General features: G+C 38.8%; 1 protein-coding gene across 3 annotated transcripts; it reads left to right on the top strand.

Moving 5' to 3' along the window:
* The first annotated feature begins 672 nt into the window (after positions 1 to 672).
* Positions 673 to 21,231, top strand: LOC122281617 (arabinosyltransferase XEG113-like). 3 transcript variants are annotated; one of them, XM_043093278.1, is made up of 14 exons: positions 674 to 974; positions 1,667 to 1,951; positions 2,091 to 2,296; positions 2,868 to 2,973; positions 3,377 to 3,633; positions 3,828 to 3,963; positions 16,096 to 16,190; positions 16,291 to 16,344; positions 16,538 to 16,626; positions 19,052 to 19,142; positions 19,644 to 19,742; positions 19,827 to 19,943; positions 20,626 to 20,712; positions 20,789 to 21,231. In XM_043093278.1, exons 1-14 carry the CDS (start codon positions 794 to 796, stop codon positions 20,954 to 20,956), a joined length of 1,971 nt encoding a protein of 656 aa, XP_042949212.1. In that variant the 5' UTR covers positions 674 to 793; the 3' UTR covers positions 20,957 to 21,231. The 3 variants fall into 3 exon arrangements, 2 of the variants coding, with proteins under 2 accessions (XP_042949212.1, XP_042949213.1); XR_006230267.1 differs by lacking the exon at positions 20,789 to 21,231 and having other exon boundaries at positions 673 to 974; positions 19,827 to 20,020; positions 20,626 to 20,717; XM_043093279.1 differs by lacking the exon at positions 16,538 to 16,626 and having other exon boundaries at positions 675 to 974; positions 19,029 to 19,142.
* The last annotated feature ends 4,103 nt before the right edge of the window (positions 21,232 to 25,334 follow it).

The raw sequence follows: 25,334 nt of genomic DNA, 5'->3' as shown, positions 1-25,334 counted from the left end.
TTGGTGTTTAATTAAAACAATGTATGAATTTTGTATTGATCTAAGCAGATTAGTTCAGACAATGTAATATGTAGTGAATTTTTTTTTTTACATGCATTTAGTTATAAAGTTCATTAGTTATTTATAGCCTTAGCTATTATTAACATAAATCTAGTTTTTCATTTTGATATTTTTTATCATTATGGAAAATGATAAATATATAGAGTTTCATATAATAAATATTTTTTTGCTTTTCAACATTATTTCTTCAAAAAGTTGTAATAAATATAAGATTTTTTATAAACATATTTTCGGAAAAGTAAATAATAATATACAGACTCGTTAAAAAAAAAAAAAACCGGGTTCAAACCTAGAACCCGGATTCATCCGGTTTTTGGCCCATGTATGATTCGGATTAATCCGGTTTGGATTCTGGGCCAGATTTTAGATTCGGGTTACGGTCCGGATATACCCGAATTTTCGGGTTAGAATCCGGATGAACAGTCTTATAAATCTATATATTATACACCACATATTTTTTTAAATTATTTTAATTTTTTTATTTTATCAAATATTTAGTATATGAATAATAAATAAAAAAATTTAATTAGTTAAAAAGAATAAATCTATAAAAAATTTAGAAAAATGTAGCGTGGGAGGCTCATGAGTAACAAATCTCGTTGAAAATAACCGGTTCAAAGCAGCGGTTGACAAGAAGATCATTCCGAAAATGAAAACCTTCTCCTTTTATTGCCTTCGTTATGGGTCGGTCTGAAAAGCGGGTTTTCTGATCGATCGATCGGCATTAGCAAGAATGGGTTGGAAAGGGTGTCAGGAAGTGGCGAATACGAAGCCTCTCCTCACGGCGATCTACGCCACTGTTATAGTTGGTGTAATCTTCTCGTCGTTTTATGTCTTCTCCGCTATATACTCCGCCAACTCTGCAGCTAACTCAAAAATCTCCTGGCTCTCAGCTCCTTCCGTTTCTTTTTCCAGTATGTTCCTATGGATTTCTCATTCTCTTCTTTCACTTTATTCTAGTGTATTCGTTTCTATTAATCTATGTTTACTTCTTCTTGCTTTCTGCTGTCACATATATTTGGTGTTACACGCGCTCATTTGAATCTCTGAGCTGCTTATACGGATTTCCTTGTCAGATATGAATCCCATTTTCTCGAGCGGATATGGGTTCAGAGATTCAATTGGAGATATACTCGAGTGAAACCCTTTCAATTGTGCACATTAACATTTGCTAATCTATTCCTTTTAGAGCTTCAGCGCTCTTTTGGGTGGCATTGGAATTGTTTGTGTTTAATGAACTAATGTCTCGAGCTTTCGAGGAGGAACAAAAATAATCAAAGATGGGACCTTTCCGTTTTCTTCCACCAATACTTTTCCAATTTATTTGAATAAAAGCGGAGATCATAGGGGATTAATTTCTTAAATTGGGACCTGTTTTGGATGGAACTAATAATGAAGGACTTTTTAGAGAAACGTTTCCTTGATAGTTTCAAGAGGCACAATAATGGGGGCCAGTGACGGAAGAAAGTTTCCTTATAATTTCAAGAGGGACAATACTTAAGACTTGCTCGCTAGGTTTTGTTTTTCAAAAACTTTTTAGCTTATTTTCAGCATGGTTCAGCAAGCTCAACCTCTACTTTTCTCAATGCTGATGATCTTCCTCCAGCTCCAACACGACAAGAACTTAATTTTTCTCGATCAGCAACTGTGGATACAGTACTTGGGTCTACACCTGGGCCTCAAACCCTGTGGGTGCCACCTATTTGGGCAATTCCCCCACGGACTGAAAAAATGCCACCTTTGAAGACTTTTCGGCTGTCCAAAGAACTGGTTCAGAAAAGGGTGAAAGATAATATCATTGTAGTGACCTTTGGTAACTATGCATTCATGGATTTTATCCTGACTTGGGTTAAGCACTTGACAGATTTGGGGCTCTCTAATCTTCTCGTTGGTAAGCTACATCTTTTCAGCATTGTATTGTTCTGACATGTTTCAGTCCATTTAATATCTCATACTTCTTGAGTAAATATTGTGCTTCTATTTTTGTTAAAGTGTACACCTCTTACAGGTGTTTGACATTGTTGTTTTAGGTGCTATGGATACCAAATTGTTGGAGGCTTTGTATTGGAAAGGTGTTCCCGTTTTTGATATGGGCAGCCATATGAGCACAATAGATGTTGGTTGGGGCTCTCCAACATTTCATAAGATGGGGAGAGAAAAAGTTATTCTGATAGATTCCATCCTCCCTTTTGGTTATGAGCTGTTGATGTGTGATACGGACATGGTCTGGTTGAAGGTACTATTTCTTCATCTCTTTTTTGTTTGTTCCTTTTGGCTCAAGCACCTCTTTGATTTATCCGCATAATTCCAGCATTTCTTTTGTTGAGTAATCATTTTATGCTCCTTTTTGCTAAAAAAGGAATTCAACTTATATGTTAACTCCACAGTGGGAAGCCTACGTTCTGTTGGATCATAGGACAGAAAAAATCTGTTCTTTATGCAAAAGCAGTTATTTTGTTTTTTTGCTAAGTATATGAACACGAATTTATCACGAAACAATTGGAGTAGGTTCACTCCCCTGATGAAGCTGACGAGCTATGATTTCAAGTTTTGTGTTTTCAACGTTTTATTCTTTTTTCAAGTATGATATCCTGATATTTTCCCTTTTCCTTTTTTTCTCCCAAATTCTTCTCTGTATGTCTTTCTTAGTGCTCTTGTTTGTGTTCTTGTGCAGTCATTTACATTTAAATAATCACACCTTATAATCAGCATGCACTTGTTATAAGGATTCTCTTTATGGTCACTTCCTTCAGAAAATTAGTCTTGGTCAAAGTTTTCTTACACGATCTGCTATGCTCTTGAAACAGAATCCGCTTCCATATCTTGCTCGTTATCCTGGAGCAGATGTCCTAACTTCTAGTGATCAAGTTATACCAACGGTTGTTGATGACAGCCTAGACATTTGGCAACAAGGTGAAATTTTTGTTAAATTGAGCTTCTGTTGATGTATGTTTTTCTTGTTTTTACCTTAGGGTTCATAATAATCTTATTTACCTCAATGCAAACATGGTTGTTTTCATCTGTCATACGTGGGAATTCTCTGCTGATGATTGGCATGCCAAACACTCTTAACACCCAGTCTCCAGATATGGAAGTGTCCTCTAACAAATGAAATCTTTTTGGACACTTGGAAAGAGGTCCACTTATTTATTCGTACTGTCATTCAACTCTAATCTAGTCATTCTTTCATCTCATATGCTCACGTGCAAATAAACTCCATTTAAGTTTCCAGCTTGGGTGTTTTTACTTTCACCTTTTTTAACTCCACACTTTAGCATCCACCACATTTACAATATTATTTCTGCATCTTCAACAGTTAGTGGAGCCTACAATATTGGAGTATTCCACTGGAGGCCAACACATTCTGCAAAAAAATTGGCAAGAGAATGGAAAGATATGCTTTTAGCCAATGAAAAAATATGGGATCAAAATGGGTTTAACGATATTGTCCGCAGGCAATTAGGACCATCTGTGGATGAGGACAGTGGACTTGTTTATGCTTTTGATGGACAACTTAAGCTGGGAATCTTGCCCGCAAGTATATTTTGTAGCGGACATACATATTTTGTACAGGTAGGATCTTGGATCGCTCTGTAAAATGAACAGTCCTTTGTGCTCTACATAAAGACTATAACCTTCATTTTCTTTCCTACATTTCTTTTGGTAGTCATTGCCATCAATGCTTTTAAGAGTCTTGGTTGACCCGATTGATGTAGTTGGATAAAATGTTATCAAACATGTCCTAAGTACTAATGCTATAATGACAGACCATGTATCAGCAACTTCGATTGGAGCCATATGCAGTGCATACCACATTTCAGTATGCAGGTACTGAAGGAAAGCGCCACAGGCTGCGGGAAGCAATGTTTTTCTATGATCCACCAGATTACTATGATTCTCCAGGTAATTCTCCAAATGTTGCATGTCTCGCCAATTTTCTGCTTTCCCCCATTGGTTGCAGGGGTTCAATTAGTAATCTTGGTGACTGTCCTGGGTCTTGCCCCAACGGGTACCAAACTTAAGAGGTTTGGTACCCTCTTAAGTTAAGCTTGGCATATGAGTTAATTTTAAGGGCTGATCCATGTTGGATTTGGGAAATTGAAAGGATTTTTCTGTTCTATTTAGACATCTTAATTCCATCATTCCAAGACCATTCGAGGAATATTTGATATGCTAATTTTTTTTTTTTTTGATAAGTAAGAGAAAAATATTATTGATAAGAAAATAGGCATAGCCCGCGTACACATGAAGTATACATAAGACACCTAAGTATGTTCTATGAACGATGAATTAAAGATAGGAAATCATGAACATTGTCCCCGTTTAGTACAATAGTGGAAAACCGAAGCAACAAAGTGTGTAGGAAAAAGTTCTTCTGTGTAGGAAAAAGTTCTTCAACTCTGCCATAGAGCGTTCCTTGTCTTCAAAGTAGCACGCATTTCTTTCCAACCAAATACACCACATGATACATAACGGGATCATCTTCCACGCTGTTGCCACTTGATGACATCCTTGCATCTTCCTCTAACAACCCAACAAATCCACCACCCTTGAGGGCATAACCCACGCAACATCAACCCTTTGAAAAATCTCATCCCACAAGTCCCTTGTAACCTCACAGTGTAGTAGGAGGTGATGCCCAGATTCTCCATTCTTTTTATATATATAACACCAATCCATCACTACACACCCCATTTTTCTCAAGTTATCTATGGTCAAGATTTTCCCAAGAGCGGCATTACATACAAAAAAGGCTACTTTAGAATGGACACGAGACCTCCAAATGTTCTTCCAAGGAAATGGAGGATGGTCTTGTGATGATAAGAGTTTATATTACACCTTTACAGTTAATTTCTTATGATTATTAGACCTCCACTTTAAGTGATCACATTGTGCCATAGGAGTCCCTGTAACGACCGTCCTTATGGTGGGTCCTTTTCAAATGATTTTGATAAAATAGATGAGAATTATGATCCCTTTTTGATTTATTTTCCATTCATGCTAGGATACAAAAGATTCTATGTTATAAATAAAATTCATTTTCTTAATTTAAAAGATTACAGTGGAAAACATTAAATCTCGTAATTTAAGTTTCTTGTATAAAACATCTTGTCTAGGCTTTCGTGCTCTTCCCCTTGGCTTGTGCCCATCCTGACTTGTCATGCTTATCTTGTCGCTTGGAGGGCACACATAAAAATTAAAATGAGTCAATGACTCGTAAGCATTACTTCATACCGTTAAAATATAATAACATTGATTTTCAATCATGCATTTATCATTCCATACGTACATATCGTACTTAGCATGCTTACGTCTTTCTTTTTGTTTTAAAAACATTGCGAGGTGGGGTTTTTCTTTTAAAACATGCTTTCTTCTTTAAAACAGTTCGCCGCGCATCGTTGCCTTAATTTCTTAAAGAGCCTTTTCACGCATTTATCTTTACATACATTCATGCATGCATACATACATTCATGCATTCATTTTTTCTTACTTACATAAATTCATGCATTCCGTTCATCCATCCATACAGGCATTCTTTCTTAACATGCATCCATTCTCTCTTTTCACTTTCATTGGCCATAGCACACTGTTACACCCCGTGTGCTGGGGTTAGCGGTCTTTTGGACCTGATTCCGCCCGTGGCCACGGATTGGGAATCCATTCGGTCAGGGTGCACTACCAGTATTACTTACCCGACATTGCAATCTGCCCCGTCCAGTCCATTCATTTGGTACCATTTCCATTCCAGTCCATGTTGCCCTTACGTATGTTTCATATATCATACATTTAATCCGTTCATTTCTTTACAGTCATTTCCTTTCCTTCCTTTCCTTTACAGTCCATTCTTTTGTTTCAGTCCTTACAGTTTTTACGTTTCTTACAGTTCTTATGGGTCTTCAGTTCTTACGATTCATAAAAGTTTTAATTAAGAAAAAATGGTTTTCTTTCTTTTATTTTGTAAAAGTCGTTTTAAAAGAAGTTTCTTTAAGAGAGAGAGAATAGTTTCCTTTCCTTTTATTTTAAGAAAAGTTGTTTAGAAAGAATCTGAAAGAGTTGTTTTAGAGAGAATCATTTTTACGAGAGAGTTATTTAAAAATTTAGTTTTCTTTCTTTTCTTTCTTTTCATTTTAGTTTCAGTCCTTACAGTCCTTAACAGTTCTTACTTGTCTTTTAAAGCTTCTTTTCGTTCCTTCTCGTGAACATAGATACAATACGTAATACTTATAGCATCCATTCACATGCATACACGTACATACTTTGGGTGCGTAAAAAGGGACTGCCAAGGAAGGCCGCTACGTACAATATACTTGAAAACTTAAGTTTCGTTTCTTCTTTCGTAAAACGGGTCTTTGGGAAGAAAAGTTTCATTTTCCTTTTAGAGAAAAAGTTTTTGTTTTCATCTTCGTTTATATAAAGAAAAACTCTAGAAAAGTATGAACCTAATACTTACCTGGACTTCATGCCATACTCATTCCATGCAGTCCATTCGTGTGCGTGTTAGATGGCAATCTACATGCATACACATAACCTTACATCATCATCTATCTAATGCATAAGTAATTATTCTAAAAATAGAACTATGCCTCACTTGGAACACTTTTCGTCCATCCCTGGGCTCTTATGTGCTGTTTATTATGCTAAAACCTTCGGGATCTTATTCCTTAAAGTGAATCCCTGTGTTTCACCTTAGGGTTAAGACACTACGACCTCTGTCTTGTTCTTCTATTTCCACAATCCGACGCATGATTCCGACCAACATAGTCATGCGTCCCATCCTTAGACAACTTGCCCATTACTACCTTCATGTATCCTAGCCTATACTAAATCCTCATTCCCAACCAATTAGGCTACATGAATTCAAGCCAACTCTGGGGCTAAAACACCATGTAACTATAATAAGGATAGATTACCCATTAGATATGGTAAACCTATTCGGCACACGTGTCTCGCCAGAGACGTGTATTTCATCCCCTTTTATCACCTAAGAGTAATTTATAATTTCAATGAACGCCTGCTTGTACAAACAAGATCCATACTCCAATACCAACTTGTTTAGACCCGATTGATAGGACTGTTCCTACTTCCCGGCTTTGTACAAGTTTATCCCAATGCTTGATAGGAGAGGACTGTATCCACAAATACATCTTTGTCACGTCACGTAGCTCGAGACTAATCCCAAGTCACGTCACGATGCCCATCATGCTTCCGCTGCACTCTCTGATACTTTTCCACCACTTCCATATACTCTTAGCCATAGTCAACCACAAGGTGACACCCGTCACCCCAGACTACAAGCCATATCACCACTGTTTTAAGACACTGTTATACAGTTCCCACCACTTAACAAGAGGATTGCATCCAGAATGCGCCTCTGTCACATTATGCAGCTCGAGACAAATTCTCGAGTTACAGCATGATGCCCATCATGCTTCCGCTGCAGTCTCTGATACCTTTTCACCACTTCACAGTTACTATCAGCCACAAGTCAACCTCACCTGTCACCTTGGACTACAACCACATCACCACTACTTCGGGACACTATTACACAGTTTCCTAACACTATACCATACACTCCACGCTTCTCTGCTACGCCATCCAACTCTTGTGACACACCATCCGGTGTATCACGACATAGCATAGAGTACACTCATGTGAACTCTCTTCCATCTATACTACAACACACATCGCTATGATGCACACCTCACGGTGCATCGCTACACAACATGGAGTACATAGTATGCGTACTCCCTTCGTTCTACGCCACACGTCACATGGTGCGTCACTGCGGTACACGGAGTACGCTCCAAGTGTACTACCTTCACATTTCACGCCTTATCACTACTACGGCATCCATCTCATGCCCATACTCACAGCATAGTCTACAATACTATACAGTCAAACTCAACACTTCACAACTACGCAGCGAACTCTACAAATACTAACTACATAGTCTATAGTCCAACCAATCAACTACTTTAAATGTAAATGACTAGAGGTAGAGGGTTATACCATCGACGGGATAACCCGTGCGTCGCTCGTTGCTCACCATTATCAAAGCATCGGAGGAGTCGTACGTGGCGGTAACACCGTGTACGGTGGCTATTCACCACATAAAGTGGTGGTTTGGGCTTAAGAGTAGCTAGGCGTAGTCTTGGAAAGGCTCAAGGTGGCCTCGTGGTGGTCAAAGGTGGTGGAGCACAGTGGCATCACACCGTGAACAGTGAATCCGAAATGGTGGGAGGTTGCTTGAGGTGGAGGAAGGCCATGGAACTTCATGGGAAGGTAGGGAGAGGTAGAGGAAGATGTGGTGGAGCTATGGTGGCGAGGTGGTGGCCAGGCGGTGGCTCATGGCGGCAGATCGGCCACTAGAAGTGTAATTCGTGCCTTGCAGAGTGAGAGTTATACACAGCTCCTTTGGACATAAAATTTATTGGGGAAGGTTGTGGTGATGAGAGGAAAAAGGTGGTGGTGGTGAAACACCGTGGGTAGCCATGTACGGTGGTGCACGGCGGTGCAACCATACGTGTGTGAGTGGAGACCCATCGGAGAAAGAGAGAGAGTTAGGGAGAAAGGAGGACATGGGGAGGAAGCCCATGATGTGGTGAAACCGTTGGCGGTGCTTAGTGGTCTTTTTGGCCTTATATGGTGGCTCTAGGTGGAGGAAATGGGTGCAAAACCCATTTTGAGGGTGGTGCCATGAAGGGAGGAGGAGGGCACGTGGGGGCTCACCGGTGGGGGTGAATGATGGCCGGAGGGTGGTCATTTGGTAACCGGAGGTGAGATCATAACTACCGTGTACGGCAGCGTGGAGGATGAAAGTGTGTTCTTACCCATTTCGGCTAGTGAAGCCGTGGGAGGAGAGAGAGAGAGAGAGAGAGAGAGAGAGAGAGAGAGAGAGAGAGCGTGCGGCTTGGCCGACGAGAGAAAGTGTTGGTCGGCATGTGGGGAGTGATCGGCAACCGGTGATGAGGCCTATGGTGGCTGGGCTGGAGGTGCAACCCGCACGGTAAAGGAGAAGAACACGGGCTGGACATGCATGGGAGAGAGGAAAGAGGAGAGAGAAAAGGAAGAAAGGAAAAAGTGAGGTGGAAAAGAGAGGGGCCTATGTATTTAATCTTAGTCCTACGCTTCGGGATCCTCAAAACGATCTAACAATGAGTTTAAATACTGATTTAAAAATGCGTAAACACTTAAATAAAACACTGAGAGGAATTAAGATAAAATATTATTTTATAAACTAAAGTTTATAAAATAATATTTCTTCATCATTATTTAAAATAATAAAGTATTGTTAATTATTCAAAGAGAATAAAATCATTTAAATTAAATAAGAGTTTTCAACGTAAAGTTAAACCTTACTATTTTAAAACAACTAAAATATTTCATTTAAGTAATTATCCACAATTATAATATTTTTAGAGCTCATTAAAATATTATAATTGTGTTACTTTAAAAACAAGCTTATCTAATAATATTGGAAATATCTCCTATATATATTTTCATAATATTTAAAATATCCGTAAGTTTTAAAATATCTATTTTACTTTGAAATTCGCTGGATAGCTTTCGGAACACGCTATCAAGGTACAACACTTAGGATAAGGCTCAGCATGTAGATCAAAGCTCAGCACGTAGAACGAGGCTAGGCACATTGACCAAAATTCGACACGTGGATCAAGGCTCATAAATAAAGAAGAAAGGAGCAGATATTACAGTCCCCATGGAGTATAGTAGGCTGAGAAAATCTGATATAATAGATAATTCCTAATCATGAAAGTCCCTGATAGAAAGAACATTCCACTGATGAGCATCATGAAAGAATAACCACACATCCGCCACTGAAGCCTCCCTATTAGCAGCAATACAATAAAGAGTTGGAAAAACTCTTTCCAATGCATGATCTCCACACCACACATCTCGCCAGAAGCTGATACGATTGCCATCTCCAACTACAAAACGAACATGTCTCTCAAAACAAGACCACTCACTCCTTACAAATTTCCATAAACCCACACCATGCCCCCCTCACTTCGTTGGAGCACCAACCAACCCAAGCAGCTCCATGTCTTGCATCAATAATTTCTTTCCATAATGACCCCCCTCCGAGTGATATCTCCATAACCATTTCCCCAATAAAGTTTTATTAAAAGTCCTCTAGTCGCACACTCCCAACCCCCCTGTATAAGTGGAGCACAAACTGTCTTCCATCTAATTAGATGGAATTTCTTCTCCTCCCCCAAGCCCCCCATAAGAATGCCCTAATGATTTTCTCAATCTTGTTCCCCACCCCTACCGGCAAAGGAAACAATGATAAAAAATACGTGGGAAGATTTGAGAGAGTGCTCTTAATAAGAGTAAGACAACCCCCTTCTGATAAATAAACTTGTCTCCAGCCAGCCAACCTTTTTTCTATCTTCTCCGCCACTCCATCCCATATAGTTATAGCCTTAAAAGTTGCACCTAGCGAAAGCCCCAGATATTTCAAAGGCAAGGAGGACACATGACAATCCAATAAGCTTGCTAATCTGCGTATATTTGAAACCACGCACACTGGAACCATCTCAGACTTACCAAGATTCACTTTGAGCCCCGACACTGCTTCAAAGCAAAGTAACAGTGCACATAGAGTTTGAATCTGGCTTTTATATGCTTCATAGAAAAGTAAAGTATCATCTGCAAATAAAAGATGAGAGATAGTAATCAAGCCACCAATGCCATTACCCACCTGGAAACCATATAAGAAACCTCCACCAACTGTGGCCTGCACCATCCGGCTAAGAGCCTCCATAACTATAACAAACGAAAGGGGAAATAGGGGATCTCCTTGCTGCAAACCCCGAGAACTATCGAAAAATCCAACAGGTGTACCATTAACTAGAACTGAGAACTGGGCAATTGAAATTTAATGACTCATCCAAGCAATCCACCTATCACCAAATCCACACCTCCTGAGCAGGAGTAAGAGAAATTCCCAATTCACATGATCATACGCCTTCTCCATGTCAAGCTTGCACAAAATGCCTGAGCCTCCCTCCCTCAATCTCCACGAATAAATGCATTCTGAGGCTTGGAAATAATATGTTCCAACACCGGGCTTAGCCAGTTAGCAAGAACATTCGAGATAATCTTATAAACTCGAAAGTCCTCAATAATCGAAGCCCCGTGTCTATTAGGAATGAGAGCAATGAAAGTCGCATTAAGGGATTTTTCAAACTTTTGAAAAGAATGAAATTCGCTAAAGACTTGCAAAACATCCCCTTTGACAATGTCCTAATAAGTTTGAAAGAACCCCATAGAAAAACCATCCCACCCTGGTGCTTTATCCTTAGTCATACCAACGATGACCTTGTAGATCTCGTCTTCATCAAAGAGTCTCTCCAGAACACTTGAGTTTTGAGAGTCAATAGCATCAAATGATAAAACATCAAGCTTTGGCCTCCACTTATCACCTTCTTTCAACCAAAGGGCCTTGGATTTTTGACGCCAAGAGGTCTCCTATGACAAAAAAACCCTCTCCAAACTTGCCAAGACTGTACCCTTCCTCACAGGCACCTCCTCTGAGGCATCTCTCGATAATTCCCTCTCCTCTAACTCTTGCAGTTCTTCCAAAAGGGTAGATTTCTAGTTGTCAATGTGGCCAAAAAATTCCACGTTCCACTTCTTCAAGTCTTGTTTTAGAGCCTTCAGCTTACGTGCAAGAGTAAAACTTGGGGTACCAGTGAACCAATACGCAGACCACCAATTACGCACCATCTCCACAAACCCATCCACAGCAAGCCACATGTTTTCAAACTTGAAATACCGGCAACCACTATGAATGCACTCACAATCTAATATAATAGAAAAATGATCTAAACAGACTCGCAGTAACCGTTTCTGGCATACCTCCGGATGGTGGGCTTCCCACGAAGGAGAGATAAGGAATTTGTCCAATTTCGACCGCTAGACCAAGTGTATTCGCCCCCTACCAAGGGGAGGTCCATAAGATCCAGCTCAAAAATGAACTCAGAGAACTCTTCGATGGCCACAGGGTTCCAATAATGTCCTGACCTCTTGCTAGGAAGCGATTAATGTCGAAATCTCCTCCCATGCACCACGGTACATCCAGAGAGTATAGACCCGCCAACCCTCCCCATATCCTCCTCCTATCCTTGTCCACATTAGGCCCATATGTTCCTACAAATGCCCATTCCCATCCGTCAACAACGTTCTTGAATTGCGTCGCTACTGAGTAATCCCCGATACACTTCTCAATCACCTCAACCACTCTTTTATCCCAGATTAATAACACTCCATCTGAAGCTCCTAAAGAGGCCAAGTAGGACCAACCCACATATGCGCACCCCCATAAATTTCGCACTATTCTTCTATCGATAAATTGTAGCTTAGTTTCTTGAAAACAAACCACATCACCCTTCCACATCCGCAATAATGATTTGATACGAAGGCGTTTATTGTGATCATTAAGCCCCCACACGTTCCAAGAGATAATCTTAGGCTGCATGTAAACATAGATTGCCCCTTCCTTTCACTCTATCCCTACCGCCACTTCCTTCCTTTGTATCATAGTTAATGGAACAAGTTAGCCTTTTCAATTCCCTTTCCCACTTTGTGGCTGACTTCATACGCCTATCTTCAATTGCCATAAGAAGAGCCCTAAATTTTTCTTTGTCGCCTCCATACGAAATCCCAATCACAGCTTGTATCTCCTCCATCTTTTTGAAAACCTAGTTAGATGGAACTCTCTCATTATTGAAACTGGGTGGGAGTGTGCATAGAGGGGTTGGCATGGCCCCCTCCCCACCAATACAGTCTTTATCAACCAAAACCAACTGCAAATTCGAACCTGAGTCTGAATCTTCCCCACCAATTAAGGCTTCCACACCTCTTGAATCCTCCACGGCTTTAGAAAGCCTTCCAACACCAAGAGTATTGCATTCCCCCAACCTATTCCCATCAAATCCATCATTCTCCCAAGAAAAACTACCTATCGAAGGTCCCGATAACAGAGAGCCACACACTAGTGTTTTGGACGGCGCCGATGAGATGGCGAGACCTCCAGCCACCTCAGGCGACCTTATCTGTGCAATCTCTTGCGACAGCAAAGGCCTCTTGACGCTACGCATGCACAAATCTTGATCGTATATAGCTTCCGGCACGCAATCTTTCACCCCAGACCTCGCCGACGAAGCCACCTGCGTCAACCCCTGACCCATCACCGACAGTGGAGGTTGAGGCCCACATGACGACGATGGTACATCGGTGAGCGTAGGCTGCATATGGAGCTCATAGTCAGTCGCCTGGGTCTGAAGGACAGGTTGGGCCTGGGCTTGAATACTAGGTTGAGTCTGCTCTTCAAAGCTCGGGCTTGAGAGACAGACTAGACCAGGGCCTTCGGCTTGTATGATAGGCCTGCACTGTTGAACCACAAAGTGCAAGTTCTTGGGCCTGTTAGGATGCCAGACCCTTCCCCTTAGCATGAAAACCAATGTCCCCTGAATCCTTGGGCCCAAACAGAATCTCTTTATCAAAACCCAGCTCAACCTGAGCACCCATTTCTTGATCCAGCCCCACATCCTCAACGCAACGTTTCAGTAATCCCATATTCATCTGCAAGGTAGCCACTTGCTTCTCCATTTTAGCCAACACTCAAGTTTTCCATATTTAGTCCCGACACCTTCTTGCCATTCCCTTCACAGGGTTGAGGTTTCACCAAAGAAGAAATCTCATTTGCCCTCTTTGCATGTTGTGGGGCTCGAACAAGAGCCTCCTTGTACAAAAGGGAAAGCTGGTGACCCTGCGACGACAGAGAAGGCCACCATTGCGGGTTGCCTCTATTTCCCCCCCCCCCCCCCCCCCCCCCCCCCCCCCAAAAAAAAAAACAGAGGAAATTTCCGCGATTTCATTCAGCATATCAACAAAGTTCCTCCACCCTACCCCCTTTCTCCATTCCGGCATCACTATCAGACCACGACGCTTCCCTTTGCTAAACTCCGAAGCAGAGATAAATCTCCCATAAGAGTTATGCTCAGTGTTTTAAATTTTGTACCATACTGGCAGGTATTGTGGTTTGGTATAGAAATTTCACCTGTTTTGTACCGGTCCAAATACCGGCCGTACCGGCTGATATTTCGGCTTGTACCGTCCGGTATTTCGGCCTTTACTTTTTTTTTTTTTTTCATTTTTTTTCAAACTACAAGCTCATTTGTTTATCTCCAATTTAGATCAGACTATTTATAATTTTAATATATATGTATTTATGTATAATTTATTCATATATAGACCATTATTTTGAAATATAATTAATATATATATTTATATATATAATTTATTCATATATCGACTATCCTGAAACTGTACACGAAATGGTACTGATACCAAAATATTTCGTTCCAGTGCTTTAACCGGTATGGCGTCCGGTACAGTATTCAAAACATTGGTTACGCTACCGCTGCACCACCAATACCTGGGACCCACTTCTTCGCGATTTGATAAATTCTGCAGAACCCCCTAGCCTAGAGCTGCCATGGTAAAGAATCTTGAGCAATGGAAATGAAGTTAGCTGCACAACAATTGCTCTTTGTGCATCTCCACTATCGCTCATTTAATTTTTCAAACTCAAAACACTTCTGGTCAACAATAACATTTCTCGACAACCCCATCACAATACTTACAACATATTACTCTCAATCCCATCCCATCGAATCTCAACAGGCCTGTTACCTCCTTTGGGGACTCATTCATAGATCCTAGTTGTAGGTTTTTCCAGATATATTTAACCTAAACCTAATTACATTACCGTGAGAGTTAACAAAAAGCCAGTATATAGAGACGATCTGGTCAATAGGACATATCCTGGACAACCAACATCATGCAACCTGCCTCTTAAGAATCTACTGCAACCAGGTCTTCCGTATAAATCACCCTTTAACACACCTTTATACTAAGGTTTTCCAGTATGATGCAACAGAAGTAAGGATTTCTTGACATAAGATGGAAACTTCATCATTATAGTAGTGCTTATCAGGTTCTTTTTTCCCGTAAAAGAAAAGAACTGAAAATTGGCTAACTGGCACAAACTTGCGAGGAGCTAATATAGGAGGGAAAATACCGAATGGTTGCTTCACTTAGTAACACCGGATAGTATGAGAGTATTTTGTTCTGGTAAGTATCCATAGAATCATCATGATTGTAACATCCCAATGGAGGCCTAAGCTACATCTAGACCTTACTCCAAAAGGACTAGTCAATATTACCATTAGAGCCCCAATGGAGTCATTATAGAGGGCAAGAACTTCTCATTCCCAAGTAATATGGGATCCCATACATCACCTACACTCGTGAGTCAGAATGGGGTGTTACAATCTCCCCCCTTAAATTCCCCAAGGCACACTTGTTAACCAGGGGTATTATTCTTCTGTATATCTCATAATCGGTTTGAATCCTGCTAACCATCTCTGGATTGGAATTTAAAATTTCATGAAAACTTTCCTTGCTTTACGAAGTTTGCCAATGTATTTTCTAAGCTCAGTTTTCATGATTTTACTTCAATTGCTTCTTCTGTTTCTTTTTTGTTAGACCATAATAGGTAATTATTATAATTACATTCATGCTCCCAGCATCCTTTTGAATGCTTATGCTGTCCCTGTGTTTATATGATGCGTCACTTTTGTGTTTACTAGTGGCTGATTTTGCGAGGAGACTGTTAGAGTCCAAAAAGTGACGATTGTTTATGGTTTGTTATAAATGGCTTTTGAAATTTTCTCATCAGATGCAAAATTGTCTAGACAATTTCCTTAGGACATTTTTCAATTTTTGTTATTTTTGTCATCTGAAGAAAACAAAGCTCATTTCCATTACATGTATCTGCCTCATAGTGATCGAGTTTGAACCAACTGAAGACTTGAAAGCTCATCTAAATAAATGGACAGATGTTCTAGCATCTAAATATAGTTAATGTGATGTATGCATCTGTCATCTTGTGAAAAATCGTATGATCACTGCATCGTAATTTTTTTGTGGAAATTAATGCAGGGGGTTTCTTGTCGTTTAGGCCATCTATTCCAAAGAGCTTGTTGCTAGATGGGGAACATAATATTGAGTCACACTTTTCTCTCGTGAATTACCAAGTATGTATATATGTACTTACCTAATCCTACAAAAACCCTCCATGTGTTTTCATATTTCCATATTGCATCTCCTGAATTATATTATGAATGATTCTTTCAGATAAAACAGATAAGGACGGCACTTGCTATTGCATTGTTGTTGAATCGGACACTGGTGAGAACTAGGACAGCTTTGAGACACATGTTTCTATGCTTTGTGGCAGTTTTCACCACATTGATAGATTAGTTGAATTAGTCATTTTGGACATAATGTTTCCCTCATAACCAGTACCTTAGTGTATCATTATGTATTTATTTTTCATGTATTTGTGCTATGAATTGTCACATTTGCAAAACTAATACATTAGAGAGGAAGGCATGGTGAATACCACACTGTTAAATCTGCTGATATGGAAATTCTTAACTTTGATGAAGTCAAGATTCAATATTTGGAGAGGTATATATCCTTTAATGAGTTCTCATTTGACACTCTAATTCGAAACATAAATTGTGACATGCTCCTTCATTTAAGATCTGTCTGTTAAGATTGTGCCACTCCACTTGTTTTCATCTATTTTAATGACTATATATTAATGAGGGTGCATATTGTAATATACATTTTGAATACAAAGTGACAATGGTGCTAATTTGGAGGTCACATTGCAAAAGGGTGGTCATTTTGGGGATAAATTTAATTTTCCCTTTCAATTAAGAAATCCGGAGGCCTTACTTCTGCTCAAAACTTCTTTATTTTGTAGAAGTTCTACAATTTAGTGTATGCTAGCAGAAATCTTAGTTTTTCACTTCTATGTTGTATCACTCACTTTATGCTTTTAGAATGGCGTAGTGAATTGATGCAAACCATGTTGAAGTGGCTTTCTATGCATAAGCTGAGATCCAAATAGGAACACTAAAAGAAGCCTAAACTTCCATAGTTAGCTTGTGTGAACATTCTTGACTTCTTTGAAATGAGCCTCATGACCGCTGAGTCAAGGAGCCTAAACGTCCGTAAGTTAGCATGTGTGAATGATCTTGGCTTCTTTAAATGAGCCATGTCTGATAACTCGTGAGCTTTTAGTTACTTATGTGCACTTCTAGACAGACATAGAACCATTAGATTAGATCTGAACTAATTGTGCGATGGCATCTTTGGTAGGGAAATGTTCTGTTATTTGATACTATTGTCATTCGATGCCATATATTTAGCTTTCACACTAGATTGAGCTACTATTGCTTGTTGCTTACTCTCCCATGCAACTAAATTACTGCCTAAAAATGGTAAAATATCATAATGTCCCATGTAGCATTATAATTAAGGGAATCCATTTTAGCCCATGTTTGGATGCAGAAGTAAATCATCTACAGTATGGTAATTTTCCATCTACGTGTAAAAAACTTCTTTCAAAGCATGTAAAACTTCTTATCTCAATATATTTCATCTATTCAATAAAATATATTAATTTAATACAATTAAACATTTATTTAAATAATAAATATCGTTAAGATATTATAAAAATTCATTAATTATTTATATATTTTTAAAGCAGACCTATATTTACACAAAAACCTATAAAACTTTCATCTCGTCTTCATTTCTCCACTTTTCATAAAAAGCTTCCCAACATTTTACATCCAAACATCCCCTTACCATTTCAGGATTAGTGATCATGTGAAGATGAGAGGTAAAAGAAGTAAAGGAAGAAGGTAAGAAATGGCAAGAAACCGATGGACTAAAAGGATCTTGAGTGATGCAAGAATATGTGCTTTTTTTTAGATCATTGGACAGCGAGCCTCAATTAGTAGGTGAACCTGAATGCAAATAGAGGCGAAGGTGGTGGCACATGAGCTGGTGCCCTTGGACGAATGGAATCAACCTACCAGGGGAGTGTAGGAGGTGGTGGTTCTGAATCTCTTTTTAGACAATCTCATCAGTTCTCTTTCGATATACAATCTTATAATAAATATATATTTACTAGGTATATGTAATTGTATATTTCTTCCCTTCATAAAATTCAAGTATCTTGCTTTCCTTTTGGTATGTTTCAAAAGATCTGTTTTACTTATGAAAAAAAGACTTAGAAATCTGTTTACTTCGTAAGAATGAAAATTCACACTTGTTCGATTTCCCATATTTCCCCCACCTTTTATTGAAAAGAAAACAAGATTCATATAAAATGTTATGTCATTTCTAAAATTAAGGAAATTTTAGGAAGATCATTATAGTTTTTACCTTTAAATAATATTATGGTTTTTAAAACCAAGAGATAAATAAGATAGAGGGGGTGTCCAGAGTTATGTATATTTCTTGGCTGTATCCATGTGTCTATAATGGCATGCACTCAAAAGCGCATATGTGCACACAAATGCACGGATATTAGAAGAGTCTATGGTGCACAGAATCATGTGGCTGGCCACAAATAGCAGTGTTTTTATTTTTTCATAGATTGAGTTTTTTGAATTTGGTTTACTTAAATGTGAAGGAAGTAAATCAAAAACCGTATGGAATCTGAAACATAGGTGGTCAGCCAGCTCATTTAAGTGAGTTGCTGGGGATTTACCAGATTAACTGCTCTGTGGATGGTAATGGTAATGGCTGAGAAGAAAAATATCTTTGATTTACAGATCGTTTTGAGAGTGAACAAATGTCCTCAAAATTGACCTACCCACATTGGTTAGAATGATGTACTTCGTTTAAATATGCTCTCAGGTTGAAAAGCAAAGTGGAAGTAAAGAGAGATGTCTATCGGTTGAGTTTATTGCACATAAAAATCTGGTTCACCAAAATACAAAATTGCATTTGTTGGTAATTGGAGTTTATATTTTAATTTATTTGTTGTGCATGTGTTGTGTGACTTTTAGGTCATGCCTCCACTATGGTGCAGGTTGGATAGGCTGTGGTTTCCACACCCTGGAGTTCTGGAAGGTTCTATGACTAGGCAACCTTTTCTTTGCCCTCTGGACCATGTATTTGAGGTATTTTCATTATGTTTTAGCTTATCTTTACAGTTGTGTTCTATTGGATAATTCTGTTGGCATTTTTTTATTTGATGCAGGTTTTGTTGTTAAATCAACCAGAGTTTATCCTTATAAAAGTAATCAATAAATGTTATTTCATTAGACATAAGTAGTGAACATATTTTAGGTTTTACATTCTTGCAGCGAGTTATGGCATTCTCTGCCTTTGAGCTCAAGCTCAAAGGACACTTCTTCCTCCCACAATAATGGGACGACATAAGTTCATGAGTTCAAAACTCAATTGGATATCTAGGTGCCTTTCATTTTCTCTCTAATCCTCATTTGAGGCTAGGAAATATCAGAAGTTGGAACGCAAGAATAAGTTTGCTTATTTACTCACAAATTTTCTGCAGATAGTTTCAATCATTGATGGGAATAATAAGGGACATCAATGTCAATGTCAACTTTTTTGTATTTCCCATCCGCGTTCTGATACTGAGGAATATGCATTGCCTGCAGGTAAATATCATGTTGAAAGAACTGCCAGAGGAGGAATTTGGCCCCGGAATTGATATTAGGGAGTACTCTTTTCTTGACAATCCATCAGTCCCAGAAAAGGTACATGGTATCTGTAACACTAAAATCATCATCACTTTTCCTTGACATCAACCTTGTGCAGATCTCTTTTGCTTCTTGTTACAGGTGAGAGAATCATGGCTTGACGTTCAGCTTTGTCAAGGAACCCAAGATTGTCATGCATTTAATGATACCGGTCCACCGGGCCTAATCAGATTTCCAAAACGCAGCAATGAAGAAACGGTATTCTGGATTTAACCAACTCATAACTCTAATCAATAACCGTGCATAGCTTGGGCTGGAGTTATCATCATGACTGTGTCAGTCTGCTATTTCTATTCTTTTAGTGAGGGTTTAATTTAGGGTGAATTGGTCATCACTAAACTGAAAGACAATGTTAAATTGAATTTCTAGATCACTCAAAAACATATTTTCTTAAAAAATTAAAATTAAAAACCCTGCGTTAGGTACTTTGGTATCATTTATATTTGAAAACAGTGGGTGTGGTGATGAATTAATTGTGCATATTTCACATATATATTTGTATGGAAGTGATTGAGTATTAGCTCTAATTTCAGTTGTGTCCATATCAGACAGGGTAAAGTTCTGGGTTCAATTACTTGTTAAAAAAAACAAAAGAAAAAATCTGGGTTTAAGACCACCTATAAAAGGAAAAAAAAAAAAAAAAAAAAATTCTGTTCAAGACCTATTGTGTAAAACTTCCTAATAAATATATGTTTATGTAGTGAATACGTGCATGATATTTTTGTAGTTTTCTAGAATACCTTCCTAAAATAAGTTGTAGGTTCTTAGGCAAGTTCTATTGGATCAGCAGTTGTGTCCTCAAAACACTATCAGTTGTATCTTCTGCGATGCTGATATCCCCATCAAACGTAACATTTCAAATTTTACTTGTATTATACAGTTCAAGTCGGTATTCTCGTCATTCAAGGATGTCAAAGTTATTCAGTTCTCTTCAATGCAAGATGCATTCCTAGGTTTCGATGACAAGGCAAGTTTTTTTTCTTTGGTCTTGTAATCCTTTTTTTGTCAGAAGTAGTGTTAACAGAACAATAATTCTTATTCAGACAAGGGAACAGAGATTCAGGAATCGCGTGAAGAGGTATGTTGGTTTATGGTGTTGTGTGGATAATCACACCCCGGGACACATATATTATGACATGCACTGGGATGAGAAACCTGGCTGGAAACCGATTCCGCCCCAAACTCCAGAAGATGATCACCCACCTTTGTGAGGCCCAACCCAACCTTGCGGTGAAGGTCCTGCAAGAGCAAGGGAGTCACAAGAAAAAGCATCCAGAGCTGCTGGTTTAGTTACTAACCGTTCAGACTTAGGACGCTATTCACGTTTGTAAAAGCCAAGAGGTTTTACCCAAGTAGAGACTCTAATTTAATACATTGAGATGAGATTGGCATGTACATTTTCTAAGAGAATTAAATAGTAATAATAATGATTTGTAGCTTTTCAACAGTGCAGAAAGTAATGAAAGCTAATAATGATTCAGAGTAATACTTCAAATGCTTGTTCAGATCAATGTCACGTAGGACAAATCCAAAACATCTTTATTGTGTGCTCGCGCTCTATTCCTATGCTTTGAAGCAATCGGACTAAAGGTTAATTTTGGGCAAATCCAAGCTGGTTGCAATGGATCAAGTCGCCAATATGGATTTGCCAGGCATTCTGTGGTGTAAGGTCCCACATTTGCCTATGAAATATTTGGTTCATCCCTTGCGTGCCACTTCCAAGGTTAAGGCAGTTTGGAATGGGGTTGTTGAGAAGACTGAACGAAGACTAGCTAGGTGAAAGAGGATGGACGGATGTATCTGTCATGGGGTGGTAGGATTACATTTTCAGGAGTACCCTTCCATCCTTGAAATCGTTCACGCTGTAACATGGACCTTTTGCAAACAAAATAGTGAACTCCAATTGTGGAATGTTAGTTTCATGGCTCATGATTGGGAGATTGAGGTCTTTATTTCATTTGTCTTTATTTTTTTGTACTCCACAAGTTTGAGAACAACAGGTCGTTGGGCTCCATCCAAGAAAGTGAGGTTTTGTTGTGCGTTTCCTCACTATATAATGTCTAAGGCTCCGTTTGGTTTCTTGATTGCATTGAATACAATTTATGTTTAAGCATCTTCTACCATCCAAACACCAAGTTAGATTGCATCGTAAATATGGTCTATACTGTACATAGATGTAACGGGTTCTGACCAATGACAGCTTTTCTGCAGTGACATCATTATACCAACAGTTCATTTTTGGTATACTAGATGAATAGTTGAATTTAATAAGGAAAATCATTTATTTTACAAATTCCTATAAATATATCTAAACTAATATTAATATTCAAACACACTTAAACCCATCTCAAATGGACCTCACAAAACCCACTTAACTATCTCAATTTACTACTATTCTTAAAAAACTTAACTTAATTCGACTCGATTCAACTCAACTCAACGTCCAACCTAATACTAACTCATTTCCAAGAATATGAAAAACTAAAACTACTTCTAAGAGGTGTTTTTGCTTTGACAGCATCTCTCGTAAAAATTCTTATCACGGACAATTTAGAAAAATAGATATTAGTGTGATTGAGTGAATGTGTAACAGTGGGGAGTTCCCATCTTTGACTACATTGCCAAGTGGCAACTGTTCTTTATTTAGTTGGGTTGATTTGACTTGGGTTATGCCAAGTGGGAACTGCTCTTTCAACTTTTAGCTTCTTGACTTTTTTGTACCCTTTTTGTATGTGGAAATGTTTAGTCCTATGGTTTTGATTAATTACTACTTCTCATATTTCTTGAACTTACTAGATATTCTGTCGCATAAAATTCTTTAAATTTGATACTTAAGATAATTTTTAAAAGTTGTGAAATATTGAAAATATTGATATGATAGGCATTGCAAAGTAAAATATGTGGTTTTCAATTCTCATTTGAAAATTGCAATTAAAGTAGTTGTAGATTCGTATAATATATAGGAACAATTATAAAGAATAAAGATGAGATTTTGATCGTGTAATCAGAATTGTATGTAAAATGGTGTGCTGATTTTTTTATTTATTTTTTCCTCTCTCTCAATAATTGAAGTCGAGTGTCGGGTATGTATAAAGCCCACTAGATTAAAATTTAATTGCGAAGTCTAGCCCATTGTGTATTGGAAGCCTAATATGCAAGTAAAGAAAGAATAAGGCAAGAAGCCGGCCGTCCATGTTAAATTTCTAGATATAACATCCCTCTTCTTCTTCCTTCTCACCTCCATATATTTTCTCTCTCTTTTACATTTCCTGCACTTTATTTAGTGTTCAAGCCATGGACTAGCAATCCAAGCACTGTATAATCGCCTAATCACCATCTTGGATCAGCATTGCCATTCGGTTTCCAAAAGAATGCATCAACCATTTCGCGTTGTCTAGGAGAGTCAAAGTCACTATATTAAAAGCAAATTGTAAAACCCATCCCGTTGTTAAGGTATAAAACCCAAAAGGTTAACATTATGGCATCATGCTCATACCCAACATCACCTCCACACTGTGAAGTGTATACAAACAAAATCTCATTTCTCTCTTTCTCTCTCTCAAAGAACAATGAACAGTTAACAGTCTGCATGTAAATCAAGCAATTGGTATATATATAAAAAAAATAAAAAAATAAAAATATGTGAAAACAAGGTAAACCCACAAAGGAAGGCCACCTTTATAACCTGTCAATAATGACAAAACATTCGAGAGACCAAACAAAAATCCATGTCACTTCAAACCAATCATGCAAGAAAACGTAAAATAGAGAAGTGAAAATTACATAGAGAAGCAAAGAAGTATACATAGTAACAACAAAGAGTTTGTTGTTGTAAAATGCCAGGAGGGAACTCAAGACATGTCGGAAATGGAGCTCTATTGCTCAGTTTTTGCTAGAAATGGAAGTGGAACTTTGAGATTGCTTCAGAGAGAGATGTTTGAAATCAGAGGGAGAAAAAAATGATTGATTCATTTTTCTTTACTAGCCAGGTAGTAGGCGCCACATCAATCGGTGGTATTTCTCGGTATGTACTCTTGGTAGGAGTAACATTTTTCTTTCACTTTTGAGCATCTTAAAGAGATTTATGAAACAATTATGGTAAATTTTGAGATGAAATGCAATGTTATTTTCTAAACATGTCCTTGTTCTTCAGTCTTAGTGGGAGAGAAGTCTGTCGCCATAGCCGATGAAGTCGACTGCCAACTAGTAGTAGGGTTCATCTGAGAAGCACACTATTTGGAGTGGCTATCCAACGTGGTGCTATAAAGAAGTCAAATGAGAAGCAGATGTGTGTCGACTTCACTAACCTGAACAAAACTTGCCTGAAGGACAATTTCCTACTACCACCCACCGACTTAATAATGGACTCCACAGCGGCCCACTGCATGTTGAGCTTCATGAATGCCTATTCAACGTACAACTAGATTTGAATGAACGGGACGATGAAGAAAAAATGACATTCATCTCGGATCAAGGGCTTTATTGTTTTCAAGCCATGCCCTTCAGTCTCAAGAGTGCGGGGGTGACTTACCAGCGGTTGGTCAACCGCATGTTTAAAGACCAAATGGGCCACAACATAGAGGACTACATGGATGACTTGCTCATTAAAAGCAAAGAGCCTGAGCACCATTTGGAGGACCTACGGGAAGCCTTTACCATCTTATGCCGATATAAAATGAAGTTGAATCCAATGAAGTGAGCTCTCGAAGTGGAGTCAGGTAAGTTCCTAGCTTTCATGGTCTTAGAGAGAGGAACAAAAGCCAACTCGGAGAAGATGCAAGCCATAATGGACATGTTGCCTCCCCGCAGCATAAACGATGTACAGAAGCTAACTGGACAAATCGCTTCCTCAATCGGTTTGTCGGACAAATGCTTACCGTTCTTCAAAGTATTACAGAAGTCATAGGCCTGAAATGATGAACGTGACCATGTGTTTGAGAAGCTCAAGGAGTATTTGGTCAACCTACCACCCCTCAGCCAAGCAAAACTGGGAGAAGCCTTGAATGTGCACTTGTCACTCTCAATGGAGGCGAGATACCCTAGGATGGTCATGCTGGCCTTCACGCTAGTATAGCTCAATCAAATTACTGATGGAGGTGCCTCTAAAGAAGGTCTTATAGTGGCCAAATCCTTAGGCCACTTGATGAATTGGGTGTTCGAACTGAGCGAATTCGACATTAACTACCTTTCTCAGAACACTATAAAGAAACAAGTACTAGTTGACTTGACAGCCAAGTTCACCGACTTCCCTAAGGAAATCAAAGTTGCACTCATAGGAGAGCCCTAACATGTTTTCATTAATGACTAATCCTACCCACTGGAGGGAGTACAGGTGCACATCATCACAGACTCTAGAGAAGAGTACAACTACGTGGTGAAACTCACTTTCAAAACTTCCAACAACGAGGTGGAGTACAAAGCAATTTTGGTCGGACTGTCAATCGTTGAATCATTAGGGGCCACTGAAGTGGAAGTAACAATAGACTCCAAATTAGTCATCAACCATGTTCTGGGGAAATTCGCCTTGAAAGATGAAAAGCTGAAAAAGTATTTGCAGCTAGTATGGGAAAGGCATGACCATTTCTGGTA

This window comes from Carya illinoinensis, chromosome 11, assembly GCF_018687715.1.
Source record: "Carya illinoinensis cultivar Pawnee chromosome 11, C.illinoinensisPawnee_v1, whole genome shotgun sequence".
Lineage (NCBI taxonomy): Eukaryota > Viridiplantae > Streptophyta > Magnoliopsida > Fagales > Juglandaceae > Carya > Carya illinoinensis.
The sequence above is the reverse complement of the archived record's forward strand: the minus strand, read 5'-3'. Positions and strand labels throughout refer to the sequence as shown.